Here is a 22104-nt window from a genome sequence, read left to right on the forward strand (position 1 = left end):
AAACAGGAGCTTGGTGACAAAAAAAAAATCTATTTGCTGCAGGATGATAATTGGCTCAGTATGGAATCTAATAAAACTTTATTTGGGGATTGGTTTGTAAAGAGATTACATTTTAAGGAATCCTTGCACATGGAGGTTTTTGTAGCTGTACTTATTTAAGCAGCTCTGGGCTTCACAGCAGTAAGCCATGTTAGAACAGGGATCTTGCTCCAGCAGAACATGACTGGAAAAGCAGGTTTTCTGTGAGACAAGTCGGATGGAGATTTTACCACATGAGGAAGGAACTTGCCTCCAGAGGTTGGGGAGAAATGACACAGAAGGTCCTCAGAAATGTCTGTCCCTGCCCTTACTCACTGCAAACCACTTTACTACAGAGCTTTAGCACATTTTCTACCAGTCCTCCTCTGAGTGGGGCCCTCTACACACAACACAAGGTGTGGTTTCAATTAAAAGAAATTCAGTTTTGTTTTCTGTTAAAACTGGGAGGCAGGATAGGGGTGAAGCTTGTTTTGGGAAAATAGAAAAAGGAGTGGGATTTTGCTGGAAATATTGACATTGATGTCCCAGCTTGTATCTGCTGATGCAGATAGAAGCACTTGTGTCTGGAATGGGCAAGTGCTACAAAGAAAAAGCTTTGGGGCAGCAGTTTAAAGACTTGTTAGATCACTTTGTGGGTGTTGCTTTAAATTTTAATGGTCACTACAAATCAGTGTAACAGTAAAGCTAGAGGGCTAATGGTCTTTTAGAATAACCGAGTCAGCTGCAGAGGCTGGAACCTCTGTTGGTGTAAAACATTGCAGTTCTGTCAAAGTCCATCATAAACTGTCAGTCCAGACCATCTGGGAAGCCTGGCCCAGAAGAGTGTGAAGATGAAGGTTACAAAAATTATTGAAGAAAATTGACATTATTTCTCCATCTCTCTTCTTTCCCCAGGGCAGCCATTGGGGCTCTGGCAGCTCTGCTGAAATCAAGTAAGCTTTTTTTCTTCATATTCTTTCTGACTTCCTTTCTGTGCTGTGCTGCTGGGCAGAATGATCCTGTTAAACCTCATTCTCCCTTGGTATTCCCTCATCCCTTGCTCCCAAAGAGCAATGCACAGGAAAAAGACAGTAATGAAGGAGTTTCCTGTACCAGTTCTGGTCCTTGGAGTGCTCCAGCCCTGTGGGTGCCCAGGGACCCTTATTTTGAGTATTTAGAGAGCATTGATTGTCCTGGGGCTTGGTATAATGGGAGGAATGGGGAATTTCTCCAGCCAGTGACAAATGCTTATTTCCCTTCCCAATTTGTTGTTTCTCCCATGGAAGGGGGGAGAAAAGGATGTAAATAACAGCAATGTTGTTTGGGTGTGAATGGTAAAGTGATTTTAGGAAAAAACATTGTCTATTTTCAAATTTGAGGTTTTTTGTTTTGTTTTGTGGGTTTTTTTGGTTGTTTTGTTGTTTTGTGGTGTTTTTTTTGGTTGTTGTTGTTGTGTTTTGTTTTGTTTTTTTTAAGGTCCTGGAGCTGGCATTTAAGAAATGGTGCGGATGCTGTAAACTCAAATAGAGCATTACACACCACAAGTCAGCCTGACTGGTGTTTTTTGGATGATTTCTGCAGTTCTGAGTGGCCAAGAATGTATTCCGGTTTTCTCCTTCTCCTGTGGTTCAGGGCAGCAGAAGCTCCAGGCTTTTGGAGCAGTCTGCTCTGGCAGCTGCATACAAATGAGCAGGTTGTGTCTTTTGGGAAGTGTGGGTCAGGAGATGTGAGAAACAGCTCTGGTTCCTTGAGATAAATTCACCATGCTTGGAAGAGCAATGAATTCTTTTTCAGGATTGCACCAGGACATCTTTCTTTGTCACAGTTAACATATTTATGGCCCTGGCCTCAGTGCAGGGGTTCTTGGAAAGGTAGGAATCAAATCTGGTGAATGCCATAGCACTTGAAAATTGCTTATGAAAACAGGGGTAAAGCTGCACACAGCGAAGAACTCAGAGGGACCTGAGCATGCTTTAGTTGGGATGCAAACTAAACAGAAGGCAGGAATCCTGGAAAGTGCTACAGCAGTGGACTGATTATTGTGAGGTTTTTTAGAGAAAACCTTGGTGGAAAATGATGGGGACATTGCGTTTTGATGTTGCTGAAGGCTGTAAGACAGACAGGACAAGAACATGGCCATTCTGGGGTACCCCTTTAGACCAGTCCTTGAGTGTTCCAGCCCAAAGAGATCCAGGGGATTATGGTTATGCACAGGGCTGTGCTGGAGGCTCAGTGTCCCTCTTGCTTTTATTTTTCTCTGCACTGAGACAGCAGTTTTAAAGGGAGCAGGCAGATGGCAGTGTGTCTCCCTGATGGAGCCAGAAACATCCATCTTCATCTCAGGCTTCCACCTGAGACTCTGTCCACCTGCAGATCCATGGGCTGGCTGGAAACTGTTTGGCTTCTGTCTCCTTCCTGACAGAAGCTGATGCTAAATGCTCATTTATCAGGTGTATAACTGCAAGAAGCAAGGTATGCCTGGGAAAGAGACATCAGTGTAAGAAAGAATTACCAACTCAGATGGACCTGGGGAATTGTTGCTGTTGTGTTTCAGAGGGGGAAGTACAAGATGGCCTGAAGAAATAAGTGATGGAGCACAACAAGCTTGTGCTTCATCCATAGCAGGGAATAAATGCTTGGAAACCCAGTGAGAGCTGAGACACCTTGGTTATGCTGTGTTCCTGTATCCAGTGATTGCCATGAGGTGATAATCAGAGATGGTGAATAATGGAGGAGCTGAAGTCCTTTCTAATGGCAGTGCTGCACCTTCCTATCAGTGAAAGCTCAGATTACTGATATGGAGAAGGCATTTCTTGTCTGATCATCAGCTAGCCTCTCACTCCTGACTTATCTCTTTGCACACATCCCAGCCCTTGCATGCTGCTCTCCCAGTTGCTGTTCACCACCTGCCATGGCCACATGCACTCAGCAAGTTCTTCCTCCATTGCCTGGCTGCCTTTTTAATATCTGCTGTCTCTCCACCATGTTAACTCTGACTTTATAATAAGGCTGGACATTCTGACTGGTAAACATCTACAGTGGCATTCAATTGCTGTGTGAGCATCAGGAGATTTTTTGTCTTTGATGTTACAGTCAAACTTTCTAGTGTTACTAATGCCCATTCTTCCTCCTTCAATTTCTAGATGCTCACTAAAGGCCAGGGTGGGGAGGACTAGGCTGATCCTGATATAGATAAACTGAAATGGAGTGAGGCACAGAAAGTTTCCCAAAGTCTCTTGTCTCTGTCCCAGAGTGAACATGGTAATTTTTCCAGCCTCCTTTGGATCTGCTCTACTTCTTCTCTGTACCTGTGTCTTCATACCTTGATGCAGCTCTCTATTAAGGCCTGAGGAACTCATTGTGGAGCACTCCTGTGTCCTCAAGATCAAGGTGTGGAGGGGCTGGAGCCTGTTTGAGCAGATATGGGATGCCCTCCAGGACACTTCTAGCCATGGGGTCTATTGCTTTTAGTGACCCCAAACCCCAGAATAAACCAGGCAAACCATTCCCAGTTTGGGTGCAGTGGAATTAAACTGGGCACCTGCTACCCAAGCCCAGACAAAGCCAAGCCAGGGGTGCTGAGGCTGGAGGGGATGTGAGAGAGCGGGAGCCACACGGTGGCGATGTGATTATAGGGATCCCCACCGTGCCTAATCCAATGTGTATTTTGGGTGAGTAATTTGTTTATCAGCAGGTTATTTTAATCTAATTTTGGTCGTGTTTGTTATTCCCGACTATCTGTGCTTCCCAGAATCGCTGGCTTGCATGTCTGTGAGGAAATTAGCTGGAGCTGCTCTCAGAGGCATTGGCTGAGCGGATATTGAGGGAGAGGGCTGGGGAAACGGGCAGGGCCCTCGGTGCAAGGCTTGCCTGGGAAAATTGTAATGAGCAATTTAAAAAGACAGGTTGTGGTGACCTCCTGATGGCGTTGATTTCATCAAGACTATTCTGTGTGCTAACAGCAGTTACTGCTGATGGCCTTTCCCTTCTCTCTTTCTAAATCTCCCTTCTTTTACTATCTTGATCTTCTTGCACAGCTTTTCACCTCCCATTTTTCTACTCTTTCCTCCCCATCTTCCATCAACTAACGTTTATTTAACCTTTCACCCACTTTTTTTTATCAAACCATAAAAATATTTTATTTCTGCTGGGATAAAATAATCATTGTCATTCTTTTCCTTTTATGTTGGCATCAAGGAGGGGCAAGTAACTCTGAGGAGGAGAAAGTGATGTTCTAGCACAGAAGCAGATTAGGGAGTGTGAAAGGCCTGCTACTGAATTCATAATGCTTGACAACAGATATAGTGAGGCAGCTCTTTGATCTTGAGTGGAAATACCCCATTGTTAAACCATCCCAACAGCACAATGTCTGGGATTTGCCTCATACTGCACCAGGTACCCATCTCTCATCATCCCTTGAAATCCTGATTATCCACCTCTGGATTTGAGCTCCAGTGTCAGCCTGGCTCCAAATCCATGATCATGTCTTGTTGGGTATTGTGATCAGAGTTGAATTTTGCAGTTCCTTTCATGATAACCTAAACCAAGCACTGTGTCTGTCTTTTTTCTTCCTGAATTTCAGAATGCAAACAGTCTTGATTCTATACTTTTATCTCTTTAAGAAGAGCCACTTTGTGGGAAAGAAAATATATTTTTTATGTCCTTTATATTCATTTCCCCAAGACTCTTCATTCACGGACATATTCCAAACTGATGTAACTCAGTGCTCCAGAGGAAAGTGTTAGCTTTTTCTCCTGGGGCGTGGCAACTTCCTGATGTTTTGCCTCTCAGGGTAGGTGTAATAAAAATTTAGTGTTGAGGAGCTGCATTATTCCCTGTTGACATCCTTAATGATGCTTGTTTACCTCCTTGTGTTGGCATGGGCAGCATTTGTCCCTCCAGTGATGATCTGGCTTCTGTAAATTCAGTGCCTGAATTTGAGGAAGTCTTCCAAATTCTGGTGTCCTTATTAAAAAAACTCTTTCAAACCACTTCAGTCAGAAAAAAAATCAAACTGTAGATTTTGTGCAACTGTATTTTTGTTTTTAATTTTATTTCTGGTTTTCTGAAAAGCAAAGAAGGAAAGGGAAACTGTTTAGGGCAAAACTACAGGGCAGTTTTCTGGCTTCCAACACAAGTTGAGTTAATGCCACCTTCTTACTAAGAGACCACTGGGTCAGAAGTGATCCCAGCACTTCATGTGTGACTTTGTTTCTTCATGGGGACAATTAACTTTATGTCTATAGAGAGCCCTTGTGCTTTTCTCTGCAAAAATGGCCTCTCAATGACCAAATAAAACAGCTGTGTTCTCTTTGCTGTAGGAAATATCTTGTATTTTTTATTCCTAAGAGGCAATCACTAGAGCAGAGTGGAGAAGTTGGAGTTTTTCTTATTCCTTTCACTTCTTTAGGGGCCATAGGGTTAATTTAGCAGAGTATTCTTATCTCCACGCTGTAGCAATGTATGTTCTTGGCATAATGAATCAGCTGAGTGGCATCAACAAAGAGATTTAAGCAGATAGACAGAAAGATAAATATCTCTTTGTTCTGCCTGGTAAGCAGTGCATTGCTCATCATATTTCAGGTTGACTGTAATTCAGTTTTTGATTAAATACACTGCATGTTTTCCAGTCGTACCTGTGTTCTTGGCAAACACTTCAAAGGAGACAGGATTGCATAGAGGGCTTCAGAAATGTCCACAGTAGCCCTGGTGGTTGTGAGGCTTTCATCTCCTAGACTGAAAACCTGACTTTAGGCCCCCACCACAGAATGAGAATTCTGTCAAAATTGGGGATTTCTTTCTAGTGAGATTCCCTTGGTAATTTAGGTGTAACTTTGACCATTTGAGGCTTCTGCTTGTTGGCTGGAGACTCGTGTCAGATGTTTCTGGTGAGCTGCATAGGTGATTCAGGTCCCATGTTTTGAGCTGCAGAGCTCAGACTTTCCCTGATGAGCAGCACTGCCCTGGAAGCCACAAATGAAGGGGCAGGTCTTGAAATGTGGGAAACTAAGCAAGCATTGAATGCTTTCCTTTCACCCCAGTCTCATCAGGCAGAAGTGAAACTCCTGCAAGGAAAATAGGATTCCAGGGACAGGTTTGGGGTGGTGGTGAAGACAGTGCTCCCCTGTCAGAGATGGCAGAATAAGATTAGGAAGATTGTCACAGGGGAGGAGTCAGAGATGGTTCAGACAGATCTGATCTAGAAGTCAGTTTTAATCCATAAATTTGGATATGTAAAATATTTAATGAGTACAGATGGATTGGACAGCAAGACTCTGTTTACTACATTTAAGGTTAGAATGGGATACAAATATGAGCACATAAATTCACTCTGTTTTGAATGTCACATGCATGCAAAAAAATGTCACTTATCAACATACCCGTGTCTGGTATCAGGCAAGGGATCCCTCAGCCTTGAGGGGTAACCCTGGGAGCTGTCCCTGCTCAAGGAGAGGTCAGTGCCACACATCCAGCTGCTGCAGATGGATAGTCCATCCAATGGATAGCTTAAAGTGGTTGAGGTATATCAGATTTTTGCTGTTAATGCAGCTTTGGTCACTGATCAGCCCAGTCTTTAGCCAAAACAGTTTTTTTTTTTTTGTTTGTTTGTTTGGTGCTGAATTCCCACTGATGGCCTCACAAGAAAGGAATCCCTTCAGTTCACTCAAAATAGGAGGAACCATCCCTGTGCACCCCTGAAAGCTGCAAGGCAGGAAAACTTCCATTGCCACTGGCCACTGACCACACCCAGGGAGAGGGAAAGGGCCTAACTAAAGAATGTCAGGAAGAGGGTCAGAAGACAGGACATTTTGCCACTTACCACACAGATTGTATGCACTCGCTCCAGGAGGGGTGGTTCTTGCTGCCTACAAATCTGTGCAGTGCTGCTTGTACCTGTATGATTCATTTCCACCATCTGTATTTGTGCCAAAATATAGATAGATACCCATGCTGGTGCATCCCTAGATGGAGAGACCAACAGACACAGACAGGTGGGGAGGCCTCCTTTTTCCATTCTGCCTTCTGGAGATCTTGGCATACTTCCTCTTTCGTTTATTCACTACTTTATTGACTATAGAACTGAAAAAATGGAAAAAAAATAAAGAAAAAACACTGACAGCGCAGGAGAGCAGAGGAGAATCAATGAAATCAGACAGGAGAAACAAAATTAATGTGTTTTTTGCCCCTTCAGCAATTAATTCTCATTGCTTCTGATCAAAGGGTTCAGGGAAATCTAGTCCTGCCTCTCCATCTCTTTCTCACAGAACAGACTATCTCAGCTTCATTTTGAAAAGGGACTGTTTTGATCCTGAGGGTGGTGAGTACTACAGAAAACATGTGAGGAAACAGCAAAATTATTCTGCTCACCTTCCTCCATGCTTTTCAATGAGTATTAAAACTAAAGCATAGGGCAGTTGTGTGCTTTGGTCCCTATGGAGCTGAGATTCAAATGTGGGAATCTGTCTTAAAAGATCACAGACACACTTTGAGAGAGAATTTTTTTTTTCAACAAATTCCCCAAGAAGCTCTACACACAGTGCTTCCCAGTTTTTCCCTTCTTCCTATTGACATTGACACAGAAAGCTTAGACTTCAAGCTCTGTGTGCTAGAGGCTATAAAAGCCTAGATCTAGTCCAATTTCATCTGTCCCTGAACAGCTCAGGGAAGCTCTGAGTCTGATCTAAATTGTCCCTACCTTATGCTCTCCAACTCTGTTCTTCTTGTCATGTTTTATACACTTATTGACTTTTACAGAGCTTCCTGAGTCATTCTTCAAGGAAGATTGACTGATTTAAGGGGTTAGTCATCCTGCAGGTTAGTAAACATGACAGCTGGTTGAGGATTAACAGGAAATCATGAATAAAATCATTGGGATTGATAAGGGATTCTCAAGCAACTAAAGTTTTCTCGCAGAGAGTCATATAGAAAGCAGAAATACGGAGTGAAGGTCAGAGGAGGAGGGTGACCTTCTCCATCTGACAACCACTGGGGCTCAGAATGCAGACTTAATGTAGGTGGTTATCAGCAAAGGGAGGAAATGCTGGAGAGCTGCAGGCCAAGGTGTGGGAGGCTGGGCAGAGCTGTGTGGGACTGGAATTGCTGTGGGACCAGCAGGGTGCTGTGAAGGTGCAGAGCAGCATTAAAATGAATTGGAAGCCTGGGATGGGGGTGCTGGTTGGTGCCAATGGTAGAGAAATGTGCAGGACCAGGCCAGGTAGAAGGAAAACCCTCCAATCCCTTCTCCAGGTAAAGGTTTGCTCATCTACTGTGGAGACGAGACCGAGAGAATGTCGCAGACAACTTTTATGAAAAATCCTTTCCTTAGGATTTTTTCCTCCTGAGAAGCTGAGAGGCCTCAGGAACAAAATGTAAACAATGATTATCTGCTGCTGTGGAATGCAACAGGTGCATCTGTGATGGGTCTCATGTTGGATATTTATAATTAATGGACAATCACAGTCAGCTGGCTCGGCTCTCTGTCCGAGCCAAAAACCTTTGTTATTCATTCCTTTCTATTCTTAGCTTAGCCAGCCTTCTGGTGAAAATTTTTCTTCTATTCTTTTATTGTAGTTTTAATGTAACATATATCATAAAATAATAAATCAAGCCTTCTGAAACATGGAGTCAAATCCTCATCTCTTCCCTCATTCTGGGATCCCTGTGAACACTGTCACAACAGAAGACTTCAATTTAGGTGACTTCTTTCACCTTTCCAATGTCTCCATCTTCTTCATCACTGGGATTGAGGTTTGCTGCTCCTGCTGCTTATTCCTTCCATGGCTTCTCTTCTTGCTGATTTTCTTCAGGCAGCATCTTCCCATTCTCTCACTTCACCTCTAGCTGCTTCTCCTGTCCCGTGAATCCCCACTGATGGATTTAAATCTCCAGGTGTGAGAGGCTCTGGCACTTTGTTTAATGAAGAGGAAATGGATTGGAGCCCACCAGCTCTGGTACCAGGAGCCATCTGCTGTGAGCTGCAAGTGCTGATTGCTATTCAGAGAGCTGAGCTCCTGCCTTGCATATACCTCCTGCCCCCCAGTCGATTACTGAGCTCCTGACAGCTTTTAATGCCTGTCACAGCAAGGGATGTCAGGATCAGTCAGGAAAATTTAGGCTGGGTTGGTTTAAAGGGAGGGAGCCTGGGGTCTGGTGTGCCTTCATGTTTGCCCTGAGGGCCAGGGCAAGGAATGCAGGAGGTGAAGGGACGTGTTTTAGAAACTCAGCAGACTTTGCATTTTATCTCAATCTCTTATGAATCTTATTTTTTTTAAATATTTTTTTGTAATTTTCTTGCCCATGCAGTAAAGCCTTTAAACATTACCTGAATGTGACCTTTAAAATCTTGGAGCCAGGAAGCAAAAGAAAAGAAGCCCCAACTGCTATTGCTCATGTTGGTGTTTTGTTAATTTTTAAATACTGTGGGTTTCCAGAATCACTTGATTCATGGCTTTCATTATACAGGTGTTTGTGGGAATACATTTAGAAGTTAAAAATAATTTCTCTGGCTGTGGCAGGAGTGTACAGCCACAAGGTTTCTGAATTTGTTGATCTCAGCAAGGTGTTCTCTCAGGACTGAAGTGCAGCACTGTGGTGAAGATTTTATGCTGTTGACTACTCTTACTTTATTCAGCTTTTCTCACTCCTCAGGAACTTTGGTAATTTCAGGAAATTTTGTGCTGCAACTGGAATTAGGTTTATTAGCACTTGGAAAGAGATACAGGCTTATGGTTTGGTTCATCTGGAGGGTTCCTGTTTCCAGACAGGACACTGTTGTGGGTTTTGGTTTTTTTTCAGATATTGTTCTAAGAACATAGGTCATGTTTAGCAAATAACATTTTAAGTAATAAAAAAAGGTAAAAATATATATTGTCTTTAACTGAGATCGTTAAGCCAGATTGAGCAGGTGTTGAAGTCTGAGTTCCATCACTGAGTACCCCAATTACCACACAGGAAGGAGTTTAATTCAGCATTTCTCTGCTTTTCAGAGTCCAACAGCCGCCGGGCAGTGAACAGAGGCTACCTGGGGGAATTGCTGAGGCTCTACCAGGACTGGCACCGCAATGATGTCTCCAACAACTTCATTTACATCCGTAGGGGTCTCCTGCTCTGCCTGAAGTACATCACCAACATCCAGCTGGGCAGGGAGACTTTCCTTGGTTCCCGGGGAATGGAGATTCTCTTCACAAGTGTGCAGGTAAAGGGTGCCTTTTGTGTTTAAATGAGGTGATTTGGTGGTTAGGGCTGGGTTCTGCATCCCACTGCAGGAAATTCCATTGTTATATAAATTTAGGATAGGACATATAAATGAAAAAAATGATTACATGAAGAACTATTGACTTTTACACAGTTAGTACTTTAGAAAAGCTGAAATGTTTCAGTTTAAAACAAATCTTAATTCCTATGGGAATTCTAGTTCATGCTTTTAGAGCTTTTCTCTTTCCCTGTGCATCCTGCTGCCTGCTTGGACTTCTTCTCCTGAAGAATAATGCAATATCTCTATAGAGGAATTGCTTAGGTCTTTTGTGAGATTTTCCTTCACAATAACCAGATAATTCCACTCAATTAGCCTTTTAAACAAAAGGCTCATTTAGCCAAGCCTTTCCTAATGAGAAACATCCATCAACAGTTTTTTGGGAGGTTAAATTTTAATCTTGTGAAACGTTATTGAAAGAGAAAGATGCCATGGTCCTGTGGATGAGATGCCTATAAGGTATAGAAAGGGCAGGCACAGAACAGTGAGAGTTTCCTCAGTCTCTCAGCAAAATGCTTCCTTAGCTTGCTTTGAACTTAGAGAAAATCACGTGTGTGATTCTCTAGGAGTGTTTCCATTGTTGCTCTTAGTGGCTATGCATTATCTCATTGTAGAACCATCAGAAAGTAAAGCCTGTTTCTTTCCTCCTTTAAAAAGAATGCATTGCCTTATGATTCAGTGTGTTTTTCTTCCCCTTCTCCATCACTGTCATGAAGGATTCTTCTGTGAGTCATTTCTTGCCAGCAGGGTATGGGAGAATTCTGGAATTTTCCCTTCACTTTCTTCATGAAGAACTGACATTTTCTCTAGGTAGGGTGAGGTGACCAGAGCCAGCAGACCTCCCAAGGGATTGGCCTCTGTCAATGAGAAGTTCCTGCTCTGAAGAAACATGAATAGGGTGGATGGAAAGAGCTGCTGAGGGTGGATGCTCCCTCTCAAGAGCCTCCCACAGCCCATGAAGCTTTCTGAGCTAACACCTCCTGATAGCTCAGCCTGGAGCAGCTCCATGGCAAGAGCAACCGTGGGGTCACCTTGGGTGCACAAACAGGACGTGCCATCCTACGGCTCCAGTAAACACTGAAAATGCTAATCCTTCCAAAGGTCAGAAGTGGAGCAGAAATGACAGCTTCAGGGGCCTCCAGTTTGCTTTTTTTTCCCAGTGTGTGCTATTAGGGAGACCTTGGACAAGAAATAACCAAGGTTAATAGATTCAAAGCTCAATATTCTCTCACTGCTTCTTTGGGATATTGTCAGTCTTGCAGTGTCTCTCCAAGACATGAAGTGTTGGCAGGAGTCTGGCAGCCCTAGGAGATCTCACTCATGCTCTTCCCTATCTAACCTGAGGTAGAGGCTGCTGCTGCCACAAAAATCTTCATAGTTTTCATGAGAGAAAGATGGGAAATCTTGTCTCCTGAGACAGAGAACAGGCTGTAGCAAGAGGGAAAGAGATGAAGACAGGACAAGACAAACAACTCCTGATTGGGAAAGCAATGACTCTGTGTGTGGACAGTATTTTAGTGTCTTTAGGGAATGCACTGGCTCTGGTGATTAACCTGGACCAGACTCTGAGCAGCTAATGAGATTTTTAAGGTGTTAAAATCTGGGTAGAAAAGTTCTGCTGAAACTTCTTAAGTTTTGCTTGTTTGGGTTTTTGTTTTTCTTATGCACACATATTTATTGAAATGAAAACTATTTTTCCAGGATGGGTTTGTTTTAAACTCCAGTGGAAATTCTATTTACAAGGCTGGTTTTCAATTGAAACCTCTCTGGCTGCCTATTGTCCAGGCTGATGGACAGATGAAATACCTGAGTTTTTAATAGCCCTTAAGCTTATTTCTTTACAGGAGGAGCCAATAGTTCAAAAACTGTCACCTCACATAGATTAGAAGTGACTGCTACTAAATTTGAGGAGAGTTTAGAGATATTTTAGGGGAATTTAGAGGTATTTTGAATTCTACTCCTACCCGGAATAAAAAATAATTATAGATAATGGAATCATTCATGGAAAGGAAGTACTTTCTGTTCCCATTCCCTTTTCCTAGCTGCACTTTGATTTTCCTGACAGTTAAATGGTATATTCACATTAGCATTGTCTGGTTTTGTGTGCAGTGACAGAGCTGCCTACTCTGAGACAAGAAAACAGGTTTCTGTGTGCTTTAGGAGATTCTGCTGCATGGAACGTTATCTTGATAGTTTATCACTTTTCCATCTGGTTTCTTAAGCTTGCCTCGTTTCTCTTCAGCCTCCCCTACTACTCTAGGATAATATTATCCTATATTCCACACTGTTTGCCAGTAGGAGCATCAATCAGCATCACTATCTTTTGTCTTACTGTCATATTGAAACCTCCTTTTTTTTTTTTCTTCTATATATCACATGCCATAATATCTGTCCTATTCCAGATTCAGTGGAGAAAAGATTGTGCGGAGATTAAAAAAGCAGATCTGAATCCAGGTTAGCTTTACATGAGTTTTTCTGAGCTAAGGGTTTACTCTTCCCTCATTCACGTTATCCCACCACAAAATAAATGGGGTAGCTTACAGAGCAGTCTCCTGTCTGCTTCCCAGGTGTCAGTAAAAAGGGCTTTTCCAATACACTGATGTAATCATTTCCAGCCATTTGTAAACAGTGTTACCTCAGAATCTGAGAGCACTTTATGAGCAGTAATGAAAACAGTCCCACAAATTCCCTCTAAGGTATCTGAAGGCTTGTTTGCACTTCTGAGCTAATTTGCTGCACAGAAAAATGACTTCCAAATAGCATCACTGAGTAACTCCATCCCTGAGTAACTCCACGTGTTGAAGTTCATTGTCTGGATGAACATGCCTTGGTCTTGACTATTTAAATTCACTTGGCAATGAATTAAGGAGGTTGTCCCAAGGCAGGCAATTAAACAGTCCTGCATTCACTGTTTGAGCAAAAACAGATCAGTTTTAGTAAACTAAACTAGTAGACTGTTGAGAATATTAGCTTGTTCCCACATGTAGACAAACTTTCCTAATCTTTCCTTTAATAACAAGCAAACAAAGGCAACCATATGAAGGAGTGAATAAATTGAAACAGAAATAGAAACCAGTTCTCCTTGGTGTTTGCTCTACCCATAATAAAACTTTCCTCAGAGATGCTTTCATAATTTTCTTTTCTCTCCCCCTAGTTCCAAACAGCCAGAGAACCAGAAATACATATTAAAATTCTTGTAGTGAGTCTTGTAAGCATGTCAGCTTTAGATGATTTTTTCCTAGCCTCCCTACAGGAATCCTGGTTAATCCCACTGAATCTTATAATGCCATTCAATCATACATGAGAAAACAGTAAAATCCTCCCCAACCAAAAGAACCCCAGTACAGCCATTTTCCTGTTCCTGGTTATAATAAAGTACTTTATCACAGAATCATTTAGATTGGAAAAGGCCTTTAAGATTGAATCCAATCATTAACCCAGCATCCTCAAGTCCACCACTAAACACCTTTTGCTAGAAGAAGATGAGGTTAGTCAGGCAGAGCCTGTGATCCAATGGTCATTTTATGTTCTTTTTTACATTCTTTTGGCCCTCTGCCTGGTTCTGCTGAATGCTTGGATTGTCTGTTAGGTTTTTCTTTTTGGTCCAGCCCAAATGCTGACTATGGGCTGTCAGGCAATGACATGAAGCATCTGTTCTCCCCTCTTGGTTGTTCCATTTTATCTCTACCTCAGGGATGCAAAATCATGAAATGGTCGTAGAAGGTATTGCAATAGTTCTCTTTTGCCTTGTAGCATATTCATGATGCTTATTTAAGTTGCATTCCTGTTCTGATGAGCTCAGTCTTAGTTCCAAACCACTGAAGAAAACATGCTGAGAGGCAGAGTGAAAATTGTGAATTTGGGTAGAATTCTGCACTTATGACTCACTCTGATGGAGGCTGTGATTTGGGTCTGCTGCATTTGGGCAAATCCAAGGGCTGGGTTTTCTGAGAATTGCACCCATTGCTTTTAAACAACTTTGCCTTTGTGCAGCATTATCATTCCTTTATCCAAACTCCCTAACTCTGTTCTATTGAAGACATACACTGTGATGTATGAAGACATACATAATTTCTATTATGTCTCAGGGGGTCTTTCTTTAGTTCTGTGGGGATTTTGGTTTGTTTTCTTTGCAACAAAAGTCTGAGGAGCTCACTTGCACAACAGTACCACAAAAATACAAAGTATTCAGTGTCTTCAAAGAATACCTGGGCTCTAAAAAATGTTTACATGTCTATTTCCTCCTCTGGATTATAGTAATGGAAATTGTGGGATACTGCAGTTATTAATTATTTTATGATTAGGTAATATATAGTGATCTTTCAGAATAGCTCTTGGGCCTAATGATTCAACCACAGAGAACAGAGTACAGTGGGAGTGTATTCTCTCTGAGAAGACATTGTATACCCTGAATACACTGAAATAGTGGTGTTAACTCTGTTAGTTTATCTCTGTGAGTTTTGGCATGATTCTGGGTGTAGTTGTGCTGAAGCTGCAGAAGCACAGATTTTGGCATGTTTTGGCAGCCAAAACATATACATGACAAGATTTTTTTCAAGAGTAAACCTGTAAGTTTTATGGGACTGGAAAACCAAGATTATGATGTTTTGCTGCGGTTTATGGGTGTGAATCCTGGGTGGTGAAGGGAATTATGTTCACACCAGAAGAGGGGCTGTTGTAAAAGACAATTCTTAATGTAATTCTCCTTTGTTTCCTAGGACTGTTTATCTTGTAAAAATCTGGATCCTATCATAACTACTGCAACTCATATTTTGAGAAAGTGCTACCCCAAGGAGCATCTGCCTGTGGTGACTGTAAGGAGTTCCTATTCCTTCCCTCTTCCTGGGAATGCCAGTGCTGAACCTCCATGTGAGGGATCTGAAGGTAAATAACTAAAGGGTGGAGTTCAGAAAGAGGAAGAGGAGCACGACATAAGAATTAAGTGTGGGATCTGGGGAAGGGAGACTTGGCATAATCCTGAGGTTTACAGTTAAAATTAATGTGATAACCTAAAGTGTCACTCAGTAGGGAAAAAATACTCCCGGATCTTCTTAAAGCTGCAAGAGTCTGTTTGGAGAATAAATGAGAGAAGATGTAAAGGAGCAAAGAAAAGGGAAAAAATTATTCTATTATCCGAAAAATAAAGGAGCAGAGTGGGTATAGTAGAGGCTAGAGATGCCATTGCTCCCCAGTAGCAGACGGAGATGTAATTGTGCCTGTGCATTGGCTGCTTGGGGGGTAAAAACTGCCCTGCAGCTTTTTCAGTAAAGAATAGGAAGAATTATTATCCTTTTCCCTTTCTAAAGTAAAAGCAGGCAGCAGTCATGCTGCATCAGTAAAAGATGGGAGCTCTTGCTGGAAAGCAGAGCTCAAGTACAGGCAGGACAGCCACTCTGCAGAAAAGGCTCCATGACACACAGAAGCAATTTTTGCTACGTTCAATTTTGTGTGGAAGATGCTGAAATACTGTAACAATCACAGCACTAAAACACCCTAATCTAGATAATACAGATTAAGAGCATCCTGTAATATCATTGCAGCCAAGCAGAAAATCTCTGTATTGCTTTGTAAAATGAGTTGGATCCATATCATGGGGACATTTGTCATGGTTTTGAAAGGCAGCGCTTGAGTCCAAGAGAACAGAGCTTTAGAAACTGGGTGAATTAGTGCCAAATTCATTTATATGAGATTAACAAATGGGATTTGCTTTAATCAGGGTTGTGGTGGGTTGTGGACTGTGTGGCACACATAGAAGAATTTACACGCATTTCCCTTCGGGGTATGAGAGGGATGTTGGGTTGAACACCTTAGTTTGTGTTTCCTTCCTACTCCTGCAGGTGACAGTGAAAGTGAAGCAGAGGAAGAGGATGAAAAAGACTGGGATAATGAGGATGTGGAGAGTAAAGAGGAAGTAGGTATACAAGCCATAGTTCCCATAATTATCTCCATACTGGAAAATAGAACATATTGTTGTCTATTTTGACACCCTGAAAGACTTTCAAAGCAGAGAATGTGCATGTGGTCCCATGTGAACCTACTACATGGATAATGGGAGGATACTTGAAAAAAGGAAAGGAGAATGCACTGGCTTTCACTAAAAAGTGCCCTGCCTTCATTCTATTCATTGTCATGCTTGTCACCCAGGGTGGACGGGGTTTGGTGACTCCTCTGCTCCTGCACAGACTCTGCCCAGAATCACATCCACAGTCAGGGATAAATGGTGGATCTTTGATCCGCTCGGCATATGCCAGGAAAATGGCACTTAGGGGAAATTGATTTATCATCCAGGAAAGGCTAACCCTCTCTTTATTCCCATATCAGAGCATATTTGGGCTGTGCAGCTACCCTGAGGAAAAGGCTAGTTCTTTTAAGCCACAGCTGGTGCATTTGAACCTATATTCCTTCTTTATTTGCTGCTGCACACAGACAAATAATACAATGAATTATTCAATACTTCTCTGAATTCTCCCTTAGCACTCTCCCTTCCATGGCCTAACTGGCAAAAAAAAAACCTTCTACCAGCTGAGGATGAGGGTGCAAACTTTTCTGTTGTGAAAATACAAACTAGCTCATATGCAAATGTGAAGTAGTGGATGTTGCTAATAAGTCTTAGCCACATAAAGTAGCTTGGGAAAGCAAATTAAAGAAATGAAGTTGCAAATATGGTCTAATTAGAAATGATTGAGACTTCTGTGAAAGGGAGTTCTCATTACTTGCCCTGTCTTTTTCTCCTCAAATATTAAACTGATGTCACCCAGTAAAAAAAAAGGAAGTTAAACCCCCCCCCACACTATCTGAGTGTCCTAACTTGCCCCTGTCTGGCTGTTTTTATCTGACTATTAGAGCTCGTCAAGATGCTCATTAGGAATAAGGCTCATAGTGGATTTATCTCCTTCTTTAATTAGTTATTCATTTAGTAACAGCTCCTCTATGCTTCTGAACTATTTCATTATTCATAAGGATTTACCAAGTAGATGTAAGCAGTTTTGGGGTTGCCTTTTTTTTTTTTTTTTTTTTTTTTGGCCTAAGAGCTTATTCTGCATATGAGTTTTAAATACTGTTTGTCTGGTTTGCTGGTCATATATCTCCTGTAAAAAACCTTGCTAAAGGGAAAGCAAGCAGGGAATGGATAATGAACTTTCAGCTTATCCTTTTTTTTTTTTTTTTTTTTTTTGGTTTAAGATCTTTTGCACAATGTTTGCTGGTATTGATGTGACTTGTAAACATTTTCACAGCAACATAACACATATCCATGCATGCTAGCAGCACCAACCAAACTGAAACTTGGCTCTACCCTTCCATCAGGAGCTGTTTAGAGCTCTATGAAAATAAAAATCACCACATCAACTATCTATTCTTTTCCATCCAAAATGCGAAGCTTCTTATGCATCAGTATGCTCTCAGTGGCAAATCCTTTTCAACTGAGCTCATGTTTCTGGCAGGTCTTCACTGCCTTTTCATCTCTGCCCAAAAACTCTTCAGACTCTGCTTTGTGACCCAAGTGTGGCTCAGGGTTTGAAATGCCATGGGCACTGGTGCATTCAGGCAATTTTCCTTTTTTTTTCTTTTTATAACAGCTTTGGAAATGAATCCATTTGTCAGGAGCAAATAATTTCTTTGATGGCATTTGGTGGGACACAGACTTGTTGAATTATTTGAATAATAATGCTGCAATGTAATGCCCAGTCATCAAGGCCATGTCTCCATCCTTTCCTCTTGCTCCAACTTTTCCTGTTTGTTTTTTTGTTTGTTTGTTTTATTTTGGAGGTTTTTGAGTTTTTTATAATGTAATAGCTGAATGCTTGACACAGTTTGGCTTTGGTTCTCACCTCTGATATGGGTGAGGCTGCACATTAATGCACAGCAGCCTTTGACTGTGAAAGTTTCACACACTCTTTTTATCCTCAATTCACTGATGGCTGAGATCATCTCATGGGGCAGGTGTAATACACATGCTTTTCTAATTCTGCTTTTGTAGGATTGTGACTTGGAGACAGATGTGAATAAATTGAGGTCAAGGCCAGTGCTTGACCGGCCAGAACAAGAGCTTGAAAAATATGAAGCTCTGTGTGCAGAACTTTTCCAGAATTTTCAGGTATGATTGTAGTGCAGTTTCCTTTATTTGTGAATATTCCAGAATTTAAGAAATACTTGAAAGGGAGCATTGACAAGTAATAGCTGGACAAGGCTATTTCAAAAGTGAACCTGTAAGTCTTACAGGACTAGAAAGCCAAAGATTATGACTTTTTGCAGGAGTTCATTGGTGTGAATCATGAGTGAAAAAGGAATGATGTTTGATGCCCATTTGTCTGGGTGTAGATTAAGTAAGCACTGTTGAATAAATTGCCACATGAGAAATCTGTCAGATAATTTGTATCCTTGCTGGCAATTTCAACAGCAATATCAAAATCAGAATGAGATGTGAAAAGTAAATACTGTCAACTAGTGGTTTGAAGGAAGATGAGATTGCACTGCCACTGAATGAAATGAACAGTTCAAATATTTTTTTTTCCAGTGATGCTTGGGACAAAAAAAGGAATATTGCACTCATTACAGGTTTTGGAATTTAGGAGAGCTGAAAATCCTGTTTCAAATATGAATCTGAAAAAGATCTGTGTTAATGTACCTCCTGTACAGAAAATATTGTGATACTGATTGTGACCATAAGTAGCCAAATGGGATTAAATCATACTCCTCCATGAAGATGGGGGTGGAATTTTGCGTGACAGATTGGCCACCTTTACTCTCCTGTTGCATTTATAGTTTAAAAAAATGCCTTGCAAAATATCTTCCCTTCTTTGTTTGAATGATTTGTTTTGGTTGAGTCGTTTGGGCAAATCATTTCCAATCAGATCCTTTTGGTTTCTGAGGATTTCTGTAGAAACAGCTTTGTGGATAGAGAAATGCTGGCAGGTGGTCCATGCACTGATTTTGCTCTGGCTGTTTTATTGGTTGAGTACAGTTTTGGGAGATGTGTAAATATTTCCTCTTTTCCCCCTTGAAAGGTTTCCTCTGGAAGGAGGCACAATCTGTCTGTAGTTTCTTTCAATTTCTTCTGCTTTTTGAATTTAAAGGAGCTTGAATTTGAGTCTGAGGAAAAGAAGAGCTTGGAGGACAGGACTGAGAGTCTTCCCTCTGCTCCCTCTCATTTCATTCCAAGCGCTACTTCTGTGAAGCATCCAAACTGCAGATGGAGAAACCAAAGTGTCACAGAGATGGGACCAGATCCAGGAGAACAGGATTTCAAAGTCCCATTGCAGAGCTGGAGAAAGAAGGAGGAATGCATATGGGATAAGAATGATGGAAACAGAGACATTGCTGAAAAACCCCAGGATAAAGACTTCTGTGAGGAGGGAGATCCAGCCAGGAGTCATGTGTTTGCTTTGTGCTCCCTCCTAAAAGATGCTGCTTGGTACAAAAAAGTGTTTTACCCTCACTGTGAGGCCTCGATCGATCCTAGTCCTGAAGGGAGGCTGGAGAGCTCCGATCTGGTTAGAAACCTTCTGGAGAAACACCAAGGAGATATCCCATTCCACAGCCCTTGTTTCTATGCAGCCAGGGCCCAATGTGTGAAGTCCATCCCAGGCTACAGAGAGCTGGCATTCCCAGATTTCTGGGGTCACCAGCCACCTCCTTACAGCAAGCCCGTGCTGGAGCGCAAGCATGGGCTCCAAAGGTGATGGTGCTTTAAACTGGGGACCAAGCTGAGAGCTCCTGGGCTCAAAACTGGCTTATGTAGGTTCTGAACAGCCCTGAATGCCTTAGGAAGCTATTGAACTAATTTTTTGCAACCCAATTATGTGCCTCAACTGATAGATAAATTCATCAATAATGGGAAGCTTAGATGGGAATCTAAGCTGGGTTGTCAATCTATGACCTTGTTAGGACACAAATGAAAACAAGTCCATTTTAGAGATGGAGAAACCTCTGTGTCCTTGTGAGATATGTTTTTACCTTCAATCTCATTCTTTATTCAGCCACTTTAGCGCTTGCATTGTTGGTCCCATCTGATTCTCTCAGGGAAAATCCTATCTGTCCTTTCAGAAAGGATGTCTCATTATTTAGGTGCTCAGATGAGTGGGGAGCTGTGTTTTGAAGATGTGCTGGGAGATAAAGCTCTTAATTACAGTTTTTTGGCTTGACATAGGCCTAAATGCAATGACTTTATATTTCTTTTTAGTGGTGTAGGGGATTATTAGCAGGCAGCAAAGATGGTGGGTTCTGTGCTAAAATTAGAGTTGATCAACTAACGTTATTTATTAAGACTGCTGATTTCTGACTGCTAGGATACTTTCTGCAGTAAATATATGAGCTAGAAATCTTGTTTAGAGGGAAAATCACTCTACCATCTTCTTGCACTGTTGCTCTAAAAGCTCTGCTTTTATGGCTACAACAACATGTGTAACTGTATGGCTGAAATGGGACTAATCATATCATGCTTCAAGGCATAACATGATTGCTTCAAAGGTTAGGAAGAAAATCTGGTATTCCACATTTGATCATCTCCAGGGATCAGAGAAGCTCTGTTTAATAATGAGTAGAAATCAGCTTGACTTGCAGTCAATATTCACTATGAGTCAGACTCGTAGGTTTGTAAGTAATGGTAGATATTTCCTCACAGGGTAAGACTGGCTGCTTGGAGGTTGGCATTGACTGGGAAGAACTGAGGATAAATCAAGTTTGACACAATCCAGTAGTGAATAAATAATCTTCCAGAATCAGTCATTTAACCCAAAAGGCAACTTGTAATGGGGATGGAGCAGAAGGGTTCTCACGACGGGAAAAAAAAAAGTTCACCTGGAATTACCACATGGAAGCCCTTCCCAGTCCTTAAAAAGAATTTCCTACGACTCTTTTTAGAAGAATACTCTATATCAATATTTCTCACGCTGTCACTACAATTTTCTGATTTGCTGCTTTCTTTTTCCCAGAGACAAAGTCCTTGATGATGTTCGCCGCCTAATCCAGCCGGGGGATGTGATAGGAAGAACTGTGTTTGATTTAGATGATCCCAGGTGGGTCCCTTAAATTGAGTGCTGCAACCAGGGGCACTGTCAGTGCTGTCGCTGAGCTCAGTTTACTTGATCAGCTCTGATAAAGGCAAAGTAGCAGGAGGTAAAGGCCTAACAGAGAAAATATCCAGGAGGGGTAGATTGTTTCTAGGTGACTCCAGGGAAAGGATTTATTGTGGAAGCCACTGGAGCAGGAAATCATCAGAACTTTTAGACAGAACAAGAAAATCCATACATCAAAGGGACTGTGGGTTGTCCCTGGATCTGTCTGCATTGCATGCAGTGATTTGGAACAGAGGTGAAGATCAGTGCTGGGAACTGTAGTGACAAATCCATCTTCTCCACCCCCTGTGGCAGAATTTCCCATGGAGTGTCTGCACAGCCAGTGCCACAGGCTGTAGATGTACCCTGTTTCATGAGTGTGACACTCACACAGCACTTCAAAAGCACCCCTCAAACATCTGGCCTTGTGAAAGCTTTAAGCACTCAGCTGTGGTCTGTGAGAAGATGTAGCACTGGGCAGTAGAGAGGGTCCCAAATTTAAAGAAATTGCATTCAGAGGAAGGATAGGTGACTTGGAGAACATTCTTTGGAGCAGAAAAGAGGTGAGAGTTTGAGGTAGGAGAAAGTTATGAAGTTGCTTAGGATTAATTTAAGGGTTTCTAAGCAGATGGAGAAAGAAACTCTATAGATGAAGGAAGAGTAAATATAGAATAATTGTATAAAACTGCCTCCCGCAATTAATGAAATAATAGGAATAGTCCAGTGGGAAAGTAACTGGAATAAAGAAAGCAAACATGAGCAGTGACAAAAGAGAGTACT

The 22104-nt window shown here is 41.8% G+C and overlaps 1 protein-coding gene across 1 annotated transcript in view; it reads left to right on the plus strand.

The window, feature by feature from the left end:
• Window positions 1-22104, plus strand: part of AGBL1 (AGBL carboxypeptidase 1) — a 248017-nt gene that overhangs the window by 24686 nt on the left and 201227 nt on the right. The window contains exons 5-11 of the mRNA XM_054272993.1: window positions 934-971; window positions 10005-10213; window positions 14989-15154; window positions 16108-16181; window positions 18249-18365; window positions 19345-19946; window positions 21202-21285. Of these exons, the coding sequence (XP_054128968.1) occupies window positions 934-971; window positions 10005-10213; window positions 14989-15154; window positions 16108-16181; window positions 18249-18365; window positions 19345-19946; window positions 21202-21285 (1290 nt within the window). The remainder of the gene's footprint in view (window positions 1-933; window positions 972-10004; window positions 10214-14988; window positions 15155-16107; window positions 16182-18248; window positions 18366-19344; window positions 19947-21201; window positions 21286-22104) is intronic.

This window comes from Melozone crissalis, unplaced genomic scaffold, assembly GCF_028551555.1.
Source record: "Melozone crissalis strain CALT ecotype California unplaced genomic scaffold, PUWL_Pcris_2 ptg000014l_1, whole genome shotgun sequence".
Classification (NCBI taxonomy): domain Eukaryota; kingdom Metazoa; phylum Chordata; class Aves; order Passeriformes; family Passerellidae; genus Melozone; species Melozone crissalis.